Here is a 16,678-nt window from a genome sequence, read left to right as displayed (position 1 = left end):
CCTTATTATGTGTGACGAATATATTATATTACGTTCATACAAAAAAATATAAAACAAAATGTGTTTCCATCAAAACCAACTTTAGAACGAAATTTAATCTAAAACCAATTTCAGATTTTCCAAATAAACTGCTTTATTTAAAACCTACATTTAATGTTTTTTATTTGTTACATAAACAATTATAAACACATACAGTCACATCATATACATTTAATAATAAAAAATAAAAATAAAAACATATCGTGTTGCCGGGCCCGAAAAACCAATTTATGAGTGAGCATAAGTTGATTAGTCCAAATCAAGATGAAACCAATTTCACAAGAAAAAAAAAAGTCCAAAAGAGATTGCAAGAAAAATGCCACATCGTCTCCGGGGAAAAAAAAATTGGAAAAATTAAGTTGTCGTCGTTGCAGCTTTGCTTGTCACCATGTTGGGATGGATGTGTTATCGCCTTCGGACTTCGGTGGGCTCAGTTTTATGGAAAGTGTATGCAGAAATCAACATCTTCTCGACATACAATTACAATCTGGTTCATATCGTTCGATTATATTTTCAATTGTATTATGCGGGTCCAATTTTACATTAGCATGTAATGTTAGTATTTCCTAACTAACAGGAAAACTTAATGTTTTTTGATCCACTATTATATTTGATCCAGAGCCGTTCCAAACATATTTTGGGCCCAGGGCGAGAGAAAAAAATGGACCCTTAAAAAATACAAATGTCATCAAGTTTTTTATAATAAATCAATAATTAAAAGAAAATTATTTGTATTATCTTCTAAATATAACAATTTCCGTAAAAAATTTGGGCCCCTTTAAAAGATGGGCCCTGGACGGTCGCCCCTATCGCCCACCCTTTGGGACGGGCCTGATTTGATCGTATGTTTATTACATAAATTATTAAAAATTTATTATGAAAATATTTTCTTTACCAATAAAAGTTAAAAGAAAACGTGTTTATCTTATGCATAATTTGTTAAAGAAAATGTGGGTTTAAATTCTAAAATTTAACTCATGGGAAAGCAAGTGAGAGTCGTTAGTGCGTCAAAGAGGGGCCCGGGGGCCATTCCTATTTCAGTATTTCCTAATCATACACAGCTAATCGTCGCTAAATTCCACCCCCTACCAAGAGTTAAACACATATCCTTGTTGAGTTGTTGTTGAAGATATCATTTATTTTTCTGAGCTAATGATTATTTCTAAAAATCTGTATATATTTTAATATATGACAAAATAAATTTTTTATTTCTAAAAATCTTTATTTTGAGCATGTTTTTCCGGTTCTTGAAAACCTCTTATGTTTTGGTGTCTTTATTTTATATATTCAACTACATAGTACATAATACCTAATTTGGTACGAACGTGAACATTAAAACGATAAACGACTTATTTGGATCACCCTAAAGTTGTCAAAATATAGAGTCCGATGTTGTCTTTGAAGTGGTTGAAAGAAGATGAAATCCAAAAATATGGCTTCGAGAAATGGTGGGTGCCGTATTTTAGAACTTGTTTAAAAAAAAAGATACAAGGACAGCAGAGGTGGATGGTCATCCGTCACTACCTTAGATTTTTTATTTAAAGTATGTTGTTTCAAAAGATGTAACCTTGATAATGTTCCAAAAAATATGATATAAAATTAATATTAAATATGGTCATTTTGTAACTATATTTTTTTGAGACCCGCAAATTTTATTAAACAAGAACAAAAACCCCGCCTAGCAAGATGCTAGAGGGAAAAAGGTACAAGATAAAAGAGGAATTACATACAATTAAAGAGGCTAACACACCATTCTACAAATGGAGAGGGCAATGATTCCTCCTATACTTAGTACATAACAATACATTAGTTTTTACCAAGTCACCAATTTTGGCAGGGAGGACCTAAGCTTCTTGAAAATTCAGTCACATCTTGCCTTCCAGATATGTCAAATGGTTCCATAACATATGTTGGTTAAGCATTTTCGTTTCTTTGAACATGTCCCCCATTGAGCTATAAAATTCATCACTTCGTCGATGTTGTGAAATTGGTAATCAGGCATGCCACACCTGAAGTACACATTCCCTATCTCTTCTGTAAAAATAGAGATACAATTATTTAGTTGTTTTAGGTAACAAGATATACTTTAAGTAGTTCAAAAGAACGAGAGAAGATAAATCATTCATTCTATATTTGTTCAAATGGGAAAGATTAAGAACACAATTTGTTATCTTTTTTTCATTGATGTAAAACTTTTCATGTAGTTTGGAATTCATGTTTTTATTGGTTTACGAGCTAACCGATTGAAAATAACATTTAAAAGTTCAAGTATAACTATTACAATTAATGACTATATCATATACAAATAAGATTGATATAATATATGAAATTTATCTAATAGTGTTTATAAATAAATATTTATTAAATATCAACCTTTTGTTATATAATAAGTTAAATGTTGTATATTAATAACTAGGTATGAGACTTTTATATTATATGCGTGATTGATTTTAAAAATAAAATTAAATATGAATGTGTAAACATTAAACATTTTTAAAATTAATGTTTTGAAATAAATATAAATGATATGATTAATAAATTAGCAATTCAATATATATTGACATATTTTAAATTGTGTTGAATTATTGATGATGATTTTGTAGATGGAACATTTTCAAAGTCAATCAAAGTAATTGTGATAAGTATAACCAAACCAAATTTGTAATTAATTCATAATACATCAAATATTAAATTATTAAAATATATAATTAAAAAATATTACATTTAAATATAGAAATATAATAAACCAAAATAAACTAGATATCTATAAATTTAAATTTAAAAAAAAAGTTCAAATTTATCACCAGATTAACGAACCATAATATCAAAACTTTAATGATATCCATAAGGACCATAACACTAAATTATACATAAGAAATGGTTATTAAGAACAAGATTTAGAAATATCTTTTTTACAAAAAATATGTCGGTTAAAGATGCCTAAAGAAAGGGTTAGCAACTTTCACGCTTTATGGAGTGGAAGCGAAGAAATCCAATAGTAAAAGGACGAAAGTGTAAATTACAAAATGGAAAGGTTGGCGTTGGCGGCAGAATCGGCCATGACAGGTAAGCTCAAGATGGCAATGGCAAAAAATCGACCTGGTACATCCCTCTTTCTTCTTGCTTCATGTATATATATACACGAGACGCAAACACGCACAAAACGTACTCGAAACCCTAAATCGCCATGAGTCTCTTTGGCCTCGGCAGCAGGTATTTCGATTTCGCTTTCAGATTTTTTGTATTTTTTGATAACGATTGATTCGTTGTGTTGGCTGTATGTTTCATCAATCCAACTGTCGGTTGCTTGAAATTGAGTTTATTTGAGTTTGAATATATCTTCATTAATTATTGATGACAGTAGATTCACGTCTCTTTATACTCAAACAGATATTTTAATCAGATTAACAAACATGAATCTAACTTATTACGTTATTTTTGTCTAGTTTTAATTAATTAACAAACATAAGTGTGAATCATTATTAGAACTCGATTTATATTAGGCAATTTGATTGCAATTAAGTTGTATTCAGTGAAAAAGTGAAAACGTACAGATTTCTATTGGAAATTCCTAGTGTATCTTTTAGGGGAGTGACTTATTAGCCTACAAATTTCAAAGCTAACAATTACACAAACACGCATGAGGTGTTTGTGCTAGAAAGAACTAAGATTCATACAGTATATCTGCTGCTTGCTGCCATCAATTTCACAAACTAGAACTGTAATAAAAGTTTTGAACTTCAATATGTTCTTATAGTAGTTGTTTAAGTTTTTTCAATGTATTAACTACAAGTTTCCTTCTAAAACACCAATTCTTATCAGTTATACAGTTATAGTCAACTGTGAATATAGCAAGAGAAACTGAAACTGGATGTTGATGGTGTAATTTTATAACTTTGGTGATGTTTTATGTTTGATCAATTCTTGATTTATCAAGGGCTTACATGTTTGGTTATATACATATGTTGGACTTGTATAAACTATTTGTGGATCTAAATCAATAAGTTTCCACCTTACATGATCTGATCACTTCAATCATACATGTATTTTTTAGCTAAATAGTAAGCTTAGTCTTCTTCAATCTCATATAACCAATGTTTATCCTTCTGTATTTGCAGAAATCAGAAGACTTTTCGACCAAAAAAGAGTGCTCCATCAGGAAGTAAGGTTTGTTCCCTACAAAACTTTTATAAATTTTCTCAGTGTTTCCCATATCTATTCCCTTTGGCCAAAGTCAAACTCATTCGATTTGGTGAATTTAGGGTGCACAACTTAAAAAACACATAGACGCAACTTTGGGTAGTGGAAATTTGCGTGAAGCTGTTCGCCTACCCCCTGGAGAAGATCTAAACGAGTGGCTTGCTATAAATGGTAATAATGATTCTATGCTCTTGAGTCTTGATTTTGAATTATATTACCCATAACTTTTTTTTAATATATATATAATTCTGCAGCTGTTGATTTCTTTAATCAAGTGAATCTCCTTTATGGCACTCTTACTGAATTCTGCACACCATCAACATGTCCAACAATGACAGCTGGAGCAAAGTACGTTGCCTAATCCTTCATTTTTTTTTCAAGATGTTATATTAAGTATTAAAAATGGTTCAAACATTTATTTCTTGTATTTTTTTTACAGATATGAGTACAGGTGGGCGGATGGAGTTACTATTAAGAAACCCATAGAAGTATCCGCTCCTAAATACGTGGAGTATTTAATGGAATGGATCGAAACTCAACTTGATAACGAATCAATATTCCCTCAAAGACTTGGTAAATGATAATCAATATTGTTACCAAATATAAATCCAAATAGTTTTTATACGTTTGTTATTTGATCCCATTTATGTTTTTTATAATTATAGGTGCTCCATTTCCTCACTATTTCCTGGATGTGGTGAAGACGGTGTTTAAGCGGTTGTTTAGGGTTTATGCTCATATCTATCATTCGCATTTTCAGATGATTATGAGTTTGAAAGAAGAAGCTCATCTTAATACCTGTTTCAAGCATTTTGTCCTCTTCACATGGGTGAGTCATCAATCATTATTCATTACTACTTACATGATTATGAGTTTGAAAGAAGAATCTTTCTTGTGTTTGTATTATTGATTAATGGTGTATGTATTGTGTAGGAATTTCGGTTGATTGATCAGGGTGAGCTTGCACCTTTATATGAGCTTGTTGAGTCTATTTTGAAGCTGTAGTCGTCTTTTTTAATCCGAATGTTATTACTTGTAATCGGTAGTTCGTAAGCGGGTTTGTTAGCGACTATTTGTTCATTTGTTCTTTTTTTTTTGAAATACCAAACATCACATTCTCAATTTTAAACAAAATTGGGATCTAGTGTCGATATGGAATCTCGACTAGACCCAAAAAAGCAAAAAAACTCATCTATAGATTCTGATATTTTTACTGTTAGGACAAACATATACTAGGGTTGAGTTGAATGAGAAACCGGCTTTTTGAGAAAAATTAGATGTTTTTGTTGTGATCAAGCAAAGCAAGCACTCACGGTGCAACCAACTTCTGAGATGTGCTTTCTCTATCTCTGACAACATCAGTTCATTCCTATAGACACATCACCATCTTCTTCTGGGGTCAATTTTGTTTGGGATTTTAGAGCATTTGCAAAGGTTTAACAAATGATGGACTGCAAATTTCCTCCATAATGGGTCCATGGCTAGGTGGCATACTGGTATAGACAGCTTTTTTCATGGACTCACTTCGAACTGAAAACAGACCCCACCACTTGTATAATTTTTATTTAAATGTTTACTATAAATCCGTTGCTTTTACATATGAAAAAAATGTAAATTGATAAAACACACCATTAAAATATTCTCATGAACACATTCAATAAGAACATGTTTTCTCTAAAATTTTATGAATTTTATTTATAGTTTCATGAAAAAGATCAATATTGAGTATGTTTGGTCAACCAATATAATAAAAAGTCTCGGTATTTAATTTAATATAAATTTGTTTGACATTTATAAAAAGGTGAGTGTTTTTTTTTCTTCAAGATTTTACTTTACTTTTATTATAAATGACACTCTTTACAAAAAGGGTAAAAATGTATTGTGGTTTATTAAAAAAAATTATAGGCTAAATATATATATATACTCCAATAAATGAAGTTTTTTTTGCCACATGTCCTCTTCTCCTTCATTTGGAAACATGAAATTTTCTAGAATTTTTAAATTTATTATTTCCACTTGTCAGTTAATTGTATTTTTAATTTTATTAAATCAAAATTTCACATTTATTATGTAACGTAATATATATATATATATATATATATATATATATATATATATATATATATATATATATATATATATAAAAGGTATTTATTAAAAATGATTTATATATGTATTGTATTCAATACATTAAAACCTCATTAATTTTAATAATTTAAATTTTTTCTCATTTTTTATATAAATTCAAACTTTTCAAATTGTTAAAATTTCATATTTAATTTTTTTAAAATAAACCCTTGTAATACATGGGTCTCACACCTAGTAAATAAATAATTTGTAAAGATTTGTGGATAGAGTTTGTGGAAATACCGATATCATGGTAGACACGTAGTAGAAAATTGTGGAACAGAATACCAAAAACATCAATCAGAAATTTGTTGGCAATGACGTCCAACGTATGAAATATAGGTAAAGAAGCTTGCATTGATTCGGACATATCAATAGGAAACAACTGATGACTATGGTTAGGAAGAACAACAATATCACAGAAAATGTTGTGGCATGTGTTGAACTCAATGTACTCGAGACAAATCTTGTTGCAACCATAGTACCAAATATTTGTTTCCCTGTACACAACAACTACACAGTTCTTCAAGACTATCAAACCACGGCCTAATTTGCATGTAGTAAAATGTGAGCCATCAAGAATTAACTCATGTATAAATCACTAAATGGGCTTCTGTATACAATAATAATTCCTTCACATATACAAAAGTTTATGTTATTTCTGAAGTAGCACCGCTTTCATTTTCTAGCAAGGTTTTATTTTTCTTTTCTTTTTTTAATATTTTTTAACGGCGAATTAATATATATCTGTGAGCCAAAGACGAGTATATATATATATATATATATATATATATATATATATATATATATATATATATATATATATATATATATATATATATATATATATATATATATATATATATATATATGAGCCAAAACCTATTTGTTTTAGTTTGTTGGGCTAGCTTCTTTTTCTAGTAAGTAGTAATCAGTCTTTGCATACTTGCATAGTATCATAGATCTAAAAGAGGATCGGATCATGGTACGAATTGTGAACCTTTGGCATTTTTCTATTAAAAAAAAACAAAAAAAACAAAAACAAAAAAACTGAACATTTCTTCATCTTGATTAACACCAACCTGATAGAACTTGGACTACATCTAACAACATCCTATGATTTCTGGAAATGCCCATATCCTTTTTTTTAAGAAGTACAACACGGGCAAGACCAGAAATTGTGAAAAAGAAAAGCATAAACACTTTACACAGAAAGGCAGAAACAACTATTTTTCAGATTCTATCTTAATTCGTTCACAGACCTAATGCTCATCCTCCTTGTCTCGTTCGTTAATCACCGAGTCAGTGATACTCGAAGCATGGTGCAAATCTGAGAGAGATAATGATCTCCATGGGAAATAATACATTCGAGGAGATGGAGATGCAGATGCAGATGGAGATGGAGATGGAGATGAGGAAGCTGATGATTCATTAGTAGTGTTTGGGGGCAAGGGTGGAAGGGAACGAGCATGGGTGCCAGTTGTGGTAGAGTTAGCAAGTCGCTTTGATGAGGAAGCTGATGATTTACGAAGCTTTTCAAATAAAACAGTATGAGCAATCATGTTCTTGCGTTTCCGGGTGTAAGCATCTTCCGGCTTAACAATGTCTTGAATGGATTGAACAGATGACGCATCCTCTAGGTTTCCATATGATTTTGATTTTCCGGCATAGAACGACGATAGCCCCCTCCTGAATTCAGTAACATTTGTCAGATAGATTATTAACCAATTCATTTCAAAAACATCCAATTCCACCACTTTGATGATTAAAGACTTAACTCAATTGTAAAAAAAAAAAAGTAATTTATTCTAACCGAAGCGGTGTAAAAACAATTGGAATCGCACATGCATGTCTAAATGACATACAATCACCGACACCAATCTGCAAGATTCAGCATTAATTAGCAATTTCGATAATTAGAATGAAGAATATTATAGCCATACTTGATGGGCAAGACTTTCTCCAAGTCGTTTAACTGGTTCAGCGGTCCATTATCCGTGCTCTGAACTTCGTCATCGGAATCACCTCCTCCGGCGTCACTGTTCTTGCCGATAGATGAAGAACTGGATGAATCATCCTCCTCCTTAACAGCCGGCAGCCTGCTGGTCCATGGATTACCTCCGGTGAATTGGGTGGAGTCCGAAATGTTATAGATCCCCATCCAGTCAGAAAACCCTTGGGATTTGATCCGATTACTATCACTACAACTATTACTCACGAAAGCAACACACATCGGAAGTATTGGGTGTGAAAAATGGATCAATTTATACAGGTTGGGCTGTAGATAACTCTATACAGATTATACAGAGACAAAAATGAATGAAAACCGGATACAGAGAGAGAGAGGGAGGTTTTTAGAGAGAGAAAGTTGATGAGGTCATATCAGAGAGAGAGAGAGAGAGAGAGATATGCCTTATCCTCATTTCTCATCTGTTAAAAAAAAAGTGAAACACTAATCAATTTTGATTATTAAACATTATATTATATATCTGTCTCATTAATAGACGGAAAATTGTTTCCCGTTTATGCTGTTACTTCATTTTCATGCATCCATCCTCTCATTTACCAAAATTTCCCCACTCTTGTACCAAAAGCAACTAAATGCTATATATAATAAATTTAATTCTTAAAATACCCCTCAATAAGAATCACTATTTTTTTGTATATAGATAAATTATACTAATACTTATTACTAGATATGTAACTAAATCTGGATGCATTGTTCCAAAAAAACAAAATATTTGTAACTCAGAATTGAGTACTCAAATTTCAAGTTTGTCAATGACAATTTGATTAATCAAAGCTAAAATTTAAAGAATTTTATGTGAATATAATTAAATCAATATTAACTGGAAATGTTATATATTCGGTCGATGTGTCATCTCTTGTTAAGCTTTTCAACAACTTTCATTAAATAATCATTAGTATCATGAAGCATACGCATCACTAATGCATCAGATCTTATCATGATTTTACAGTTAAACGTGCTTAGTTGAAAGTAGTATTATGATGGGTGACCTTTCAGAAGTTCTCGTATTGCACCTCTTTTAAAAGAGTCATCATGATAAGAGTTAAATAGTTGAGGTGCATAACTCCACATAAGATGTTTATGGTTCAAACGTTGATAAGTGTGATATATTACTAGTGATTCGTGAGTTATCCTAGATGTGATGAGCTTTGGGACATGTTCTATGGTACAATTTACCATTTTTCATACTCGCAAATTAACAAATAAATTTTTTCTGTTTCAACCAACTTATATGTTTTCTCGCTAATAATTTCCGCAAAATTAATTTATACTCGCCAACTATAATGTAAAAAAGGTAATTCGTACCCACCCTCTCCAACTATATGTCTATAAGTTAATATGTCTACCAAACAAATTCCTCATCATTTTCCTATCTCCTTCAACTTTAAAAGTTTTACTACAAGCGTTGATGTTTAAAAAATGTTTGTTAGGTTATTGAAGAAATCCAAGAAAAAAAGAAAAGAACCTCCAATACCAACAAATACGGTTATCATTGTGAAGATGGAGAATACAGTTATTCAATTCTTAATCCGTTTTCAGATGATTTTACAAACCAACATGCCTATATGAAATCTTAGACTTCCATTTTGTTCACGGTAGGCCCAAGATGAACTGGGCTAGCCCATGGTAGCAACAAATCATGGGCATCATGTTTTGGAGAACTCTTATGAGTATATTTAGGGTCGGTCCTGAAAAATGAAATATTCTTAAAGGCGCAGAATAAACAAGAAAAGAAACAGTCCTTATCCTTATTATAATTTTATATTTTTAAATAAAAATATATAATAAAAAAATTGGGCCCTGTGCAGCTGCCCACTTTGCCCCCCCCCCCCCCCCCCCCCCTCTAAGCCCCCCATGAGTATATTTTACTTTGCGCCAAGAACTTAGATCCATGAAAATAGTTCAGCTAGTAATTTAAAGATAAAGGCGTAAATGTTGAAAGACTAAAGAAGCGACAACTTTTGATCAGCTAAAAAAGTGCATGTTTCATTGAGAAGACGATGAGTCTGGGAGTACTATGAGGAGATCAATGAGGTTTTTCACATTCATTAGTTATTTAATTTAAACCGATGTCTGATTCTTTCTTCTAAACACCTATGTAGCCAATCCATCGGTGTCTATCATTGCGACGTATAAGCATCTTCTATATGTGGTAGTTTTTTTTAGTGTTTTTTTATTAAAAACAAATTCAATCTTTGTTAATAGTACTCATATTGCGGTTACACGGTGATATTATTTGTTATAATACGTTTAGGCATGAAGTTATATTTCAAGGGTTTTGGAATTTGTGGGTTGTGGATAGTGATTGGAAAAACCATGGAAGAACCGTTTTTTCTTTAGTAAACAAAAGTGGCTAAACAAAATGTTATTTTAATGGTTTCCGACATATGATATATCATATATTGGATCCTTTTTTACCGTTTTAGAAATGAGTTGAATGTATGTTTTGAAATATTATTTTTCTTAATTTTTTTTTTCTTGTGAATGGATGCATTAATTTACTTCTATTTTGGTGCAGATATATTTGGGGGTCAAGTCTAGGCTAAGGATGTTGTTATATTGATTACATTTTCTCCTCATTTTCTCCTCATAAGGAATCAATTTCTTTTTTATATAGAGAAAGTTCCCTTTCAAAATATATTTATTGTGTTTTGATTTGGCAGTTGAGCTAGTTGAGCTCAAACTGGTAGCAATTTGTATCCCTTTCTTAACGTGGACGCAAATTTGACAATTTAATTTTGATATGGAAGAAAGTAAGTTTCCAACTAGAACTTGTATTTCTTTCATACTTCATAAGTTCACTTGATACCAGCAAAGTGTTTATTTCCAACTTGAATTGAATCTCAACATATTTTTTTTTTATTTTGCTATTTACTTCGTGTTTGATTTTTTTTTTCGTTTTAGATATCGGTCCTCCTTTTTTGTTGCTAAAAGGAGTACTTTTCATCTCTGTTTTATTATTTTGTTATTCACTTCTTGTTAGCAGGAGACCTATCAACATGCAAAACTAACCATTTTGAGAGAATAACTATGTTTTCTTTTGTGTAGAACGACTTTCAAAAGTTCCATTTTCTGTAAAAAAAATTGTTTCTAAATTGAAAGTTGTATATGAAATCCTTATCTCTGATATGGATATGGTTTACAAGTTTCTTTGTATTTTTAGGATAATGTGTAATTCTATAAATATTTTGCACTTTTATCTTATAAATTTTGTTTTATATCATTTTGGTGTATTTTAAGTTACAATTGTATGGGCATTACTAATTCTTCTTGCCTAGGGCATGAAATAACAATAGATCGACCCTGATTCTATTATTAGGTTAGGTCTGTCCCTTTATATTATTTACATCTTCTTGTGTGTAATAGACCCGTCACAATATAGTTAAAGTGTTTCCTTTTTCTATTGGTATACATTTTGCTACCTTTCATTGGATATTGGTCTTACTAACTTATATAAAAAATTTGGGATTTTAGGTGTAATGCATACTTCTTGATCAATAAATAAGCACCATGCCATAAGTAACCAAAATGAGTTATTTGAAATCATATACAACTCAATATCAACCAATCATTTTAAAAGGCCCATATAGTAATTTGACATAATAGTCAATTAATCATTTTTTTTAATTTAATCCCTTAAGTTAGGTAATTGATTAATTATATCCTTAAATAACTCATTCTTTTTTTCTTTCTCTTTATTTTATATCACGTCTCTTTCTCTCCAACTATCCCGCCGACCCCATATTCATCCACAACCACCAAACGTCGATTCCATATCCATCCATAACTACTAGAAGCCGCTCCATCAGATTGGAAACCACCACTCCAACAATCGACGACTCATATTTATCAAAAAAAGATATCATCCAATTTTCCCCCTCCAGAGTGGAAGGCCACCGACTCCATCCCCATCAACAACCTCTTCAGCTTTCGCCGATATCTTTTTTTCTTTCTTTTTATTTTATATCACGTCTCTTTCTCTCCAACTATCCCGCCGACCCCATATTCATCCACAACCACCAAACGTCGATTCCATATCCATCCATAACCACTAGAAGCCGCTCCATCAGATTGGAAACCACCACTCCAACAATCGACGACTCATATTTATCAAAAAAAGATATCATCCAATTTTCCCCCTCCAGAGTGGAAGGCCACCGACTCCATCCCCATCAACAACCTCTTCAGCCTTCGCCGATGATGACGACACATTAATTTTCTCTGCAAGAAAAGTCAGGTGGAAGATTAATTATATGTTCACCTATGGTAATTCTTCTAGTTTTCTCAGTATAGTTTAATTATCGTATATCCTAGGGTTATAGTCTTAGATGGATTTTCTCATATGGGTACCAATCGGTGCCATGTAATAAGGTTTTGAATTAAACCTAATTAGTTCAAAGTGTTTATTTTTCTTCAATTGCAATTCTAGGAGGTTGTCCATGACAATCTTATAACATATGGTTCTTGTTTACGACTAGTTTAAAGCTTAGTTCGAATTGTAAATACATTAATCTTATATAATGAATTTGATTATGTACAAATTATGAGTATCATAGCATCTAGTGTTGATGTTGTCAATCATACTTTTTCATAAGGATTAACAATTTCAAGGGTAAATTACTTCATATCTATGTGTAAGATTAAAGTAACTATGCATTCACCTGATACGGTGGTGACTTGGCACTCGGACAACACTTCGTTACTCTTAAAACAATTTCCTTCGATAGAACCTAGTATCATTACCACTAGGGTTTAGTCTAACATTCACAGAGACTAATTAATAGTCTAACTATTATTACTATTATATAAGCGTTAACACAATACTCTTCACCCACTATGTACAAACAGGGGTCAGACATGGAACACCGGTGGGCAGGATCATTTTGGCATATAACACTTCTGAAATCCAGCAACCCAAGCGGCCCTTTAAACCAGATTCCCTGTACCACGAGTGGTTAAAAAAATATTATAACGATACTTATATAACTCATAATAATAGCCCAAATACTCATTATAAGATCTTAACAATATTACTATATTGAAACATAAGCTATACTAAAGATAGGTTAGGCGTAGCTCACTTACAGCGGGTTTTTCTCAAAACCGGGCTCCGCAGGAGCAGCGTTCCCAAGACGAAAGACTCTTTTCTTGGAGCCGTCAGGCGCTCCAGGGCTTCCGCCTCTTGCTAGGGAGGTTCCCTAGGCTTTTTAGGGGGTTTCAGGGCTAGAGAGAGGTTCTAGAGATAGGGGGAAGTGATGGGAGGTGTAAGGAATGAAGAGGGCTTCACCTCTTATTTATAGGGGGCTGGAGGAAGATTCACGTCATGAATTTCTTGATGTTCACGTCGTGAGTGAGCTTGGGCTCCAAATCCGAGTCAGGTGCTGACACGTGGCATCGTACATAGGGTGGAAATCAGCCAATTTTCAAAACTTCCGCATACGAGCTCCGTTTTCGACGTTCTTTATATCCACGTGTAGGTAAAAATAAGATATACAACTTTCATTTTGACTCCATTGGCTAATTCTCAACCAATCTTAAATTTAATAGTACGAGGAGATTTTACTGTTAAATGTCGGCGTTAAATTCATAACTTCTACATACTAACATACGGACTCTGTTTTCGTTTGTATCTTTACCATTAAGTTCCTATTAATGAGATCTTCAATTCTCATTTAGGTCGCGTAGGCCAAAAAAACACTCGATCTAAAATTTGAGTTTCGGGTTGTGCACTACTAAGCCAAATCTTAGAAAATTCATAACTTCCTCATACGAAGTCAGATTTGGGCGTTCTTTTTATGGACGCTCTCGGTTTAACATATTCTATGACTTTCGTTTAGATTACTAAGGCCAAAAATTCCTCTATCATAAATTCACTTTTTACGATTCCCGGTGCCGTGTCGGCTTTGCCGAAAAAACTTCGACGGGTCATAACTTCTTCGTTATAACTTGGATTTCGGCATTCTTTATATGTACAGAAACCTTGATACATATTCTACAACTTGGTTAAGATTATTTATTCTAAATAATATTTTGTCAAAAAGTCGTTTTCAACACTTATTACCTCTAAATTTACTATCCCGGATCTACAGGCGTTACATAACACCCTTTGATTTCATCCATGAAAATCATCTTTTTGGGTAGATCTTCAAGATTTTCATCTTTCATCAAGAACAACAAGAACACACACTTGTTCTTGGTGGTTGTGAACATCCTTTTGAGCCTCAAAAGTGTAAGTATCCTTTCCCTATGCTTAGTGCATGTTAGATACTCATGTTAAACATCCTAGAATCGGCATTTAACTGGAACCAAAGGATTGTACGGCCGTACACCCATGTGTGGCCGTACACCCCTCAAAACACCCCAAAAGGGCCTCCAAAGTGAGAATCTAGATCCTATTCATGTTGAGCAATAGTCCCACAAGCTTCCCTATCATTCAAACACCCTCTTGTGCACATTTTACCATGAGTGTACGGCCGTACACTCCATGGTCGTACACTCCTCTTTGTGGTCGTACACACCCATTATATGAATCACATGTGATTCTAACACTTGATCCAAGTGTTTCCTAGTCCCTAAGGGTGTTTCCTTGCATGTAGTTCCTTCTAAACACTATATCCATGCAAATATATGCCTTTATATATTTACAAAACTCCGTTTTTAAGGTACAATCATAACTTAGTAGATAAATGAGTCTTTTCTTCAAGTCAGTAACAATTCAAGTAAACATACTAGTAAAATATAATAGGTATAGTTTAGGAGTTCAAACATACTATAATGAGAAACAGGGAGGAACATACTATAATGAGAAATAGGGAGGAAGCTACTATACACTATACAAAGAGAACATACAATACACTAGAATAGAGAGAACATACAATACTAATACAAGAATACTATAACATTAATGTGAGCCGCTACTTAACGACTTATCAATATACTTGTTAGGTTGCTTTTGTAACCAGAGTCTCCTGGAGGGAGAGCATGAGTTTGTGTATAGATCAATATGGGATTGACACCCCACGCGTTGTTGCTAGCTACAATGGGACTTTCAAGTCTACGTGTGACAAATGTCACATCAGTTTCGGCGCCATTAGGTCGTCGTGGTAAATCACGTGTCATATCAGTATGGTTATAATCACATCACATTTCAACCTTAATTAACAAACTGGTTTTAAGGTAGTTAGTGCTTCGGTAGTCACTTTTACAAACATTACTGAAAACTCACATCATCTCAAAAGACAAACAGAACAGTCGAGTCTTAGTACATTCAGTAGAAAGGGGCATACAATGCTAGCTTTATGATTCCTTAGTTTATACATCTGGGATATATATTAATCGGATCCGACAGGTAGTAGGATGTGTGCTTTCCGCTCCATTTCCTGTTCCTTGTTTGGTTGTGGGCTTAGAGCAGATTTACCCAGCCTACTATCTACCCGAATATATATATATATATATATATATATATATATATATATATATATATTCCGTATACACGAAGTAATCAAAATGAGTACCAGGTATGGGCCAGGTCATAGTATACAAATTCAATACACCGTTTTCTAGTACAAAACATACTTTTCAATTAGAACATTTGGTAGACAAAACTAAAAACTTACTAGTAAGGGGTTTAATCCATTTTATTAAACCAGTATAATTTAAAGGACCTTAGGTGGTCAATTCTATAATACCTTAGTTTATACATTAGGGTTATATTTAATTAATATCCGATAGGTAGTTGGATGTGTGAGTTCCGCCTTGCTTCCTGTTCCTTGTTTGGTTGTGGACTTAGGGCAGATTCACACAATTAACTATCCATTCGATATTAGATTATATATAGCTAGTATAAACTAAGTGATTATAGAAGGAACCATTGTGGTTACCATTTTTGCTAAAAGAAACAAGGGTTTTCTTAAAGAATGTTTTCATCAAATATAAAGGAACTATTGCAGCTAACTCTGTGAGTACCAAGTGAATACGCCAAGGTTATATACAACGATGATCTAACAAACAATGGGATGTGTGCCTTTCGCCTCATTCCCTGTTCCTTGTTTGGTTGTGGGCTTAGAGCAGATGCACACAATCGATTGTTTTTTTACTCTGGGTTTTATATAACTTGTATCCATTTAGTACTCATAGAAAGGATTGTAGAGTCATTTTTACTTTACGTTCATCATATCAAAAGATATAGGATATTCTGGAGGAACATGCGAACTTTTCTAAAAAGAACTTACAACTTACTTACATCACTAAAATCTTATGAACTCACCAACTTAAATGTTGATC

General features: G+C 32.6%; 2 protein-coding genes across 3 annotated transcripts; one reads left to right on the top strand and one right to left on the bottom strand.

Moving 5' to 3' along the window:
• Window positions 1-3,095: 3,095 nt before the first annotated feature.
• LOC111919946 (MOB kinase activator-like 1A) lies at window positions 3,096-5,361 on the top strand. Of its 2 annotated transcripts, none has more exons than XM_023915510.2 (7): window positions 3,096-3,252; window positions 4,158-4,206; window positions 4,302-4,410; window positions 4,494-4,587; window positions 4,679-4,812; window positions 4,905-5,068; window positions 5,173-5,361. In XM_023915510.2, the coding sequence occupies exons 1-7, from the start codon at window positions 3,227-3,229 to the stop codon at window positions 5,242-5,244; spliced, it is 648 nt and encodes a 215-aa protein (XP_023771278.1). In that variant the 5' UTR covers window positions 3,096-3,226; the 3' UTR covers window positions 5,245-5,361. The 2 variants fall into 2 exon arrangements, with proteins under 2 accessions (XP_023771278.1, XP_023771279.1); XM_023915511.3 differs by having other exon boundaries at window positions 3,147-3,252; window positions 4,158-4,201.
• A 2,051-nt stretch (window positions 5,362-7,412) lies between these two features.
• Window positions 7,413-8,799, bottom strand: LOC111919947 (protein OXIDATIVE STRESS 3 LIKE 2). Its single transcript, XM_023915512.3, has 2 exons — window positions 8,310-8,799; window positions 7,413-8,055 (listed from the first exon to the last, which is right to left on the bottom strand). Exons 1-2 carry the CDS (start codon window positions 8,597-8,599, stop codon window positions 7,629-7,631), a joined length of 717 nt encoding a protein of 238 aa, XP_023771280.1. The 5' UTR covers window positions 8,600-8,799; the 3' UTR covers window positions 7,413-7,628.
• Window positions 8,800-16,678: the final 7,879 nt, after the last annotated feature.

The sequence above is a fragment of the Lactuca sativa genome, chromosome 8, assembly GCF_002870075.4.
Source record: "Lactuca sativa cultivar Salinas chromosome 8, Lsat_Salinas_v11, whole genome shotgun sequence".
In the NCBI taxonomy this organism is placed as follows: domain Eukaryota; kingdom Viridiplantae; phylum Streptophyta; class Magnoliopsida; order Asterales; family Asteraceae; genus Lactuca; species Lactuca sativa.
Note: the sequence above shows the minus strand (reverse complement) of the source record. Positions and strands in the feature narration are given on the sequence as shown.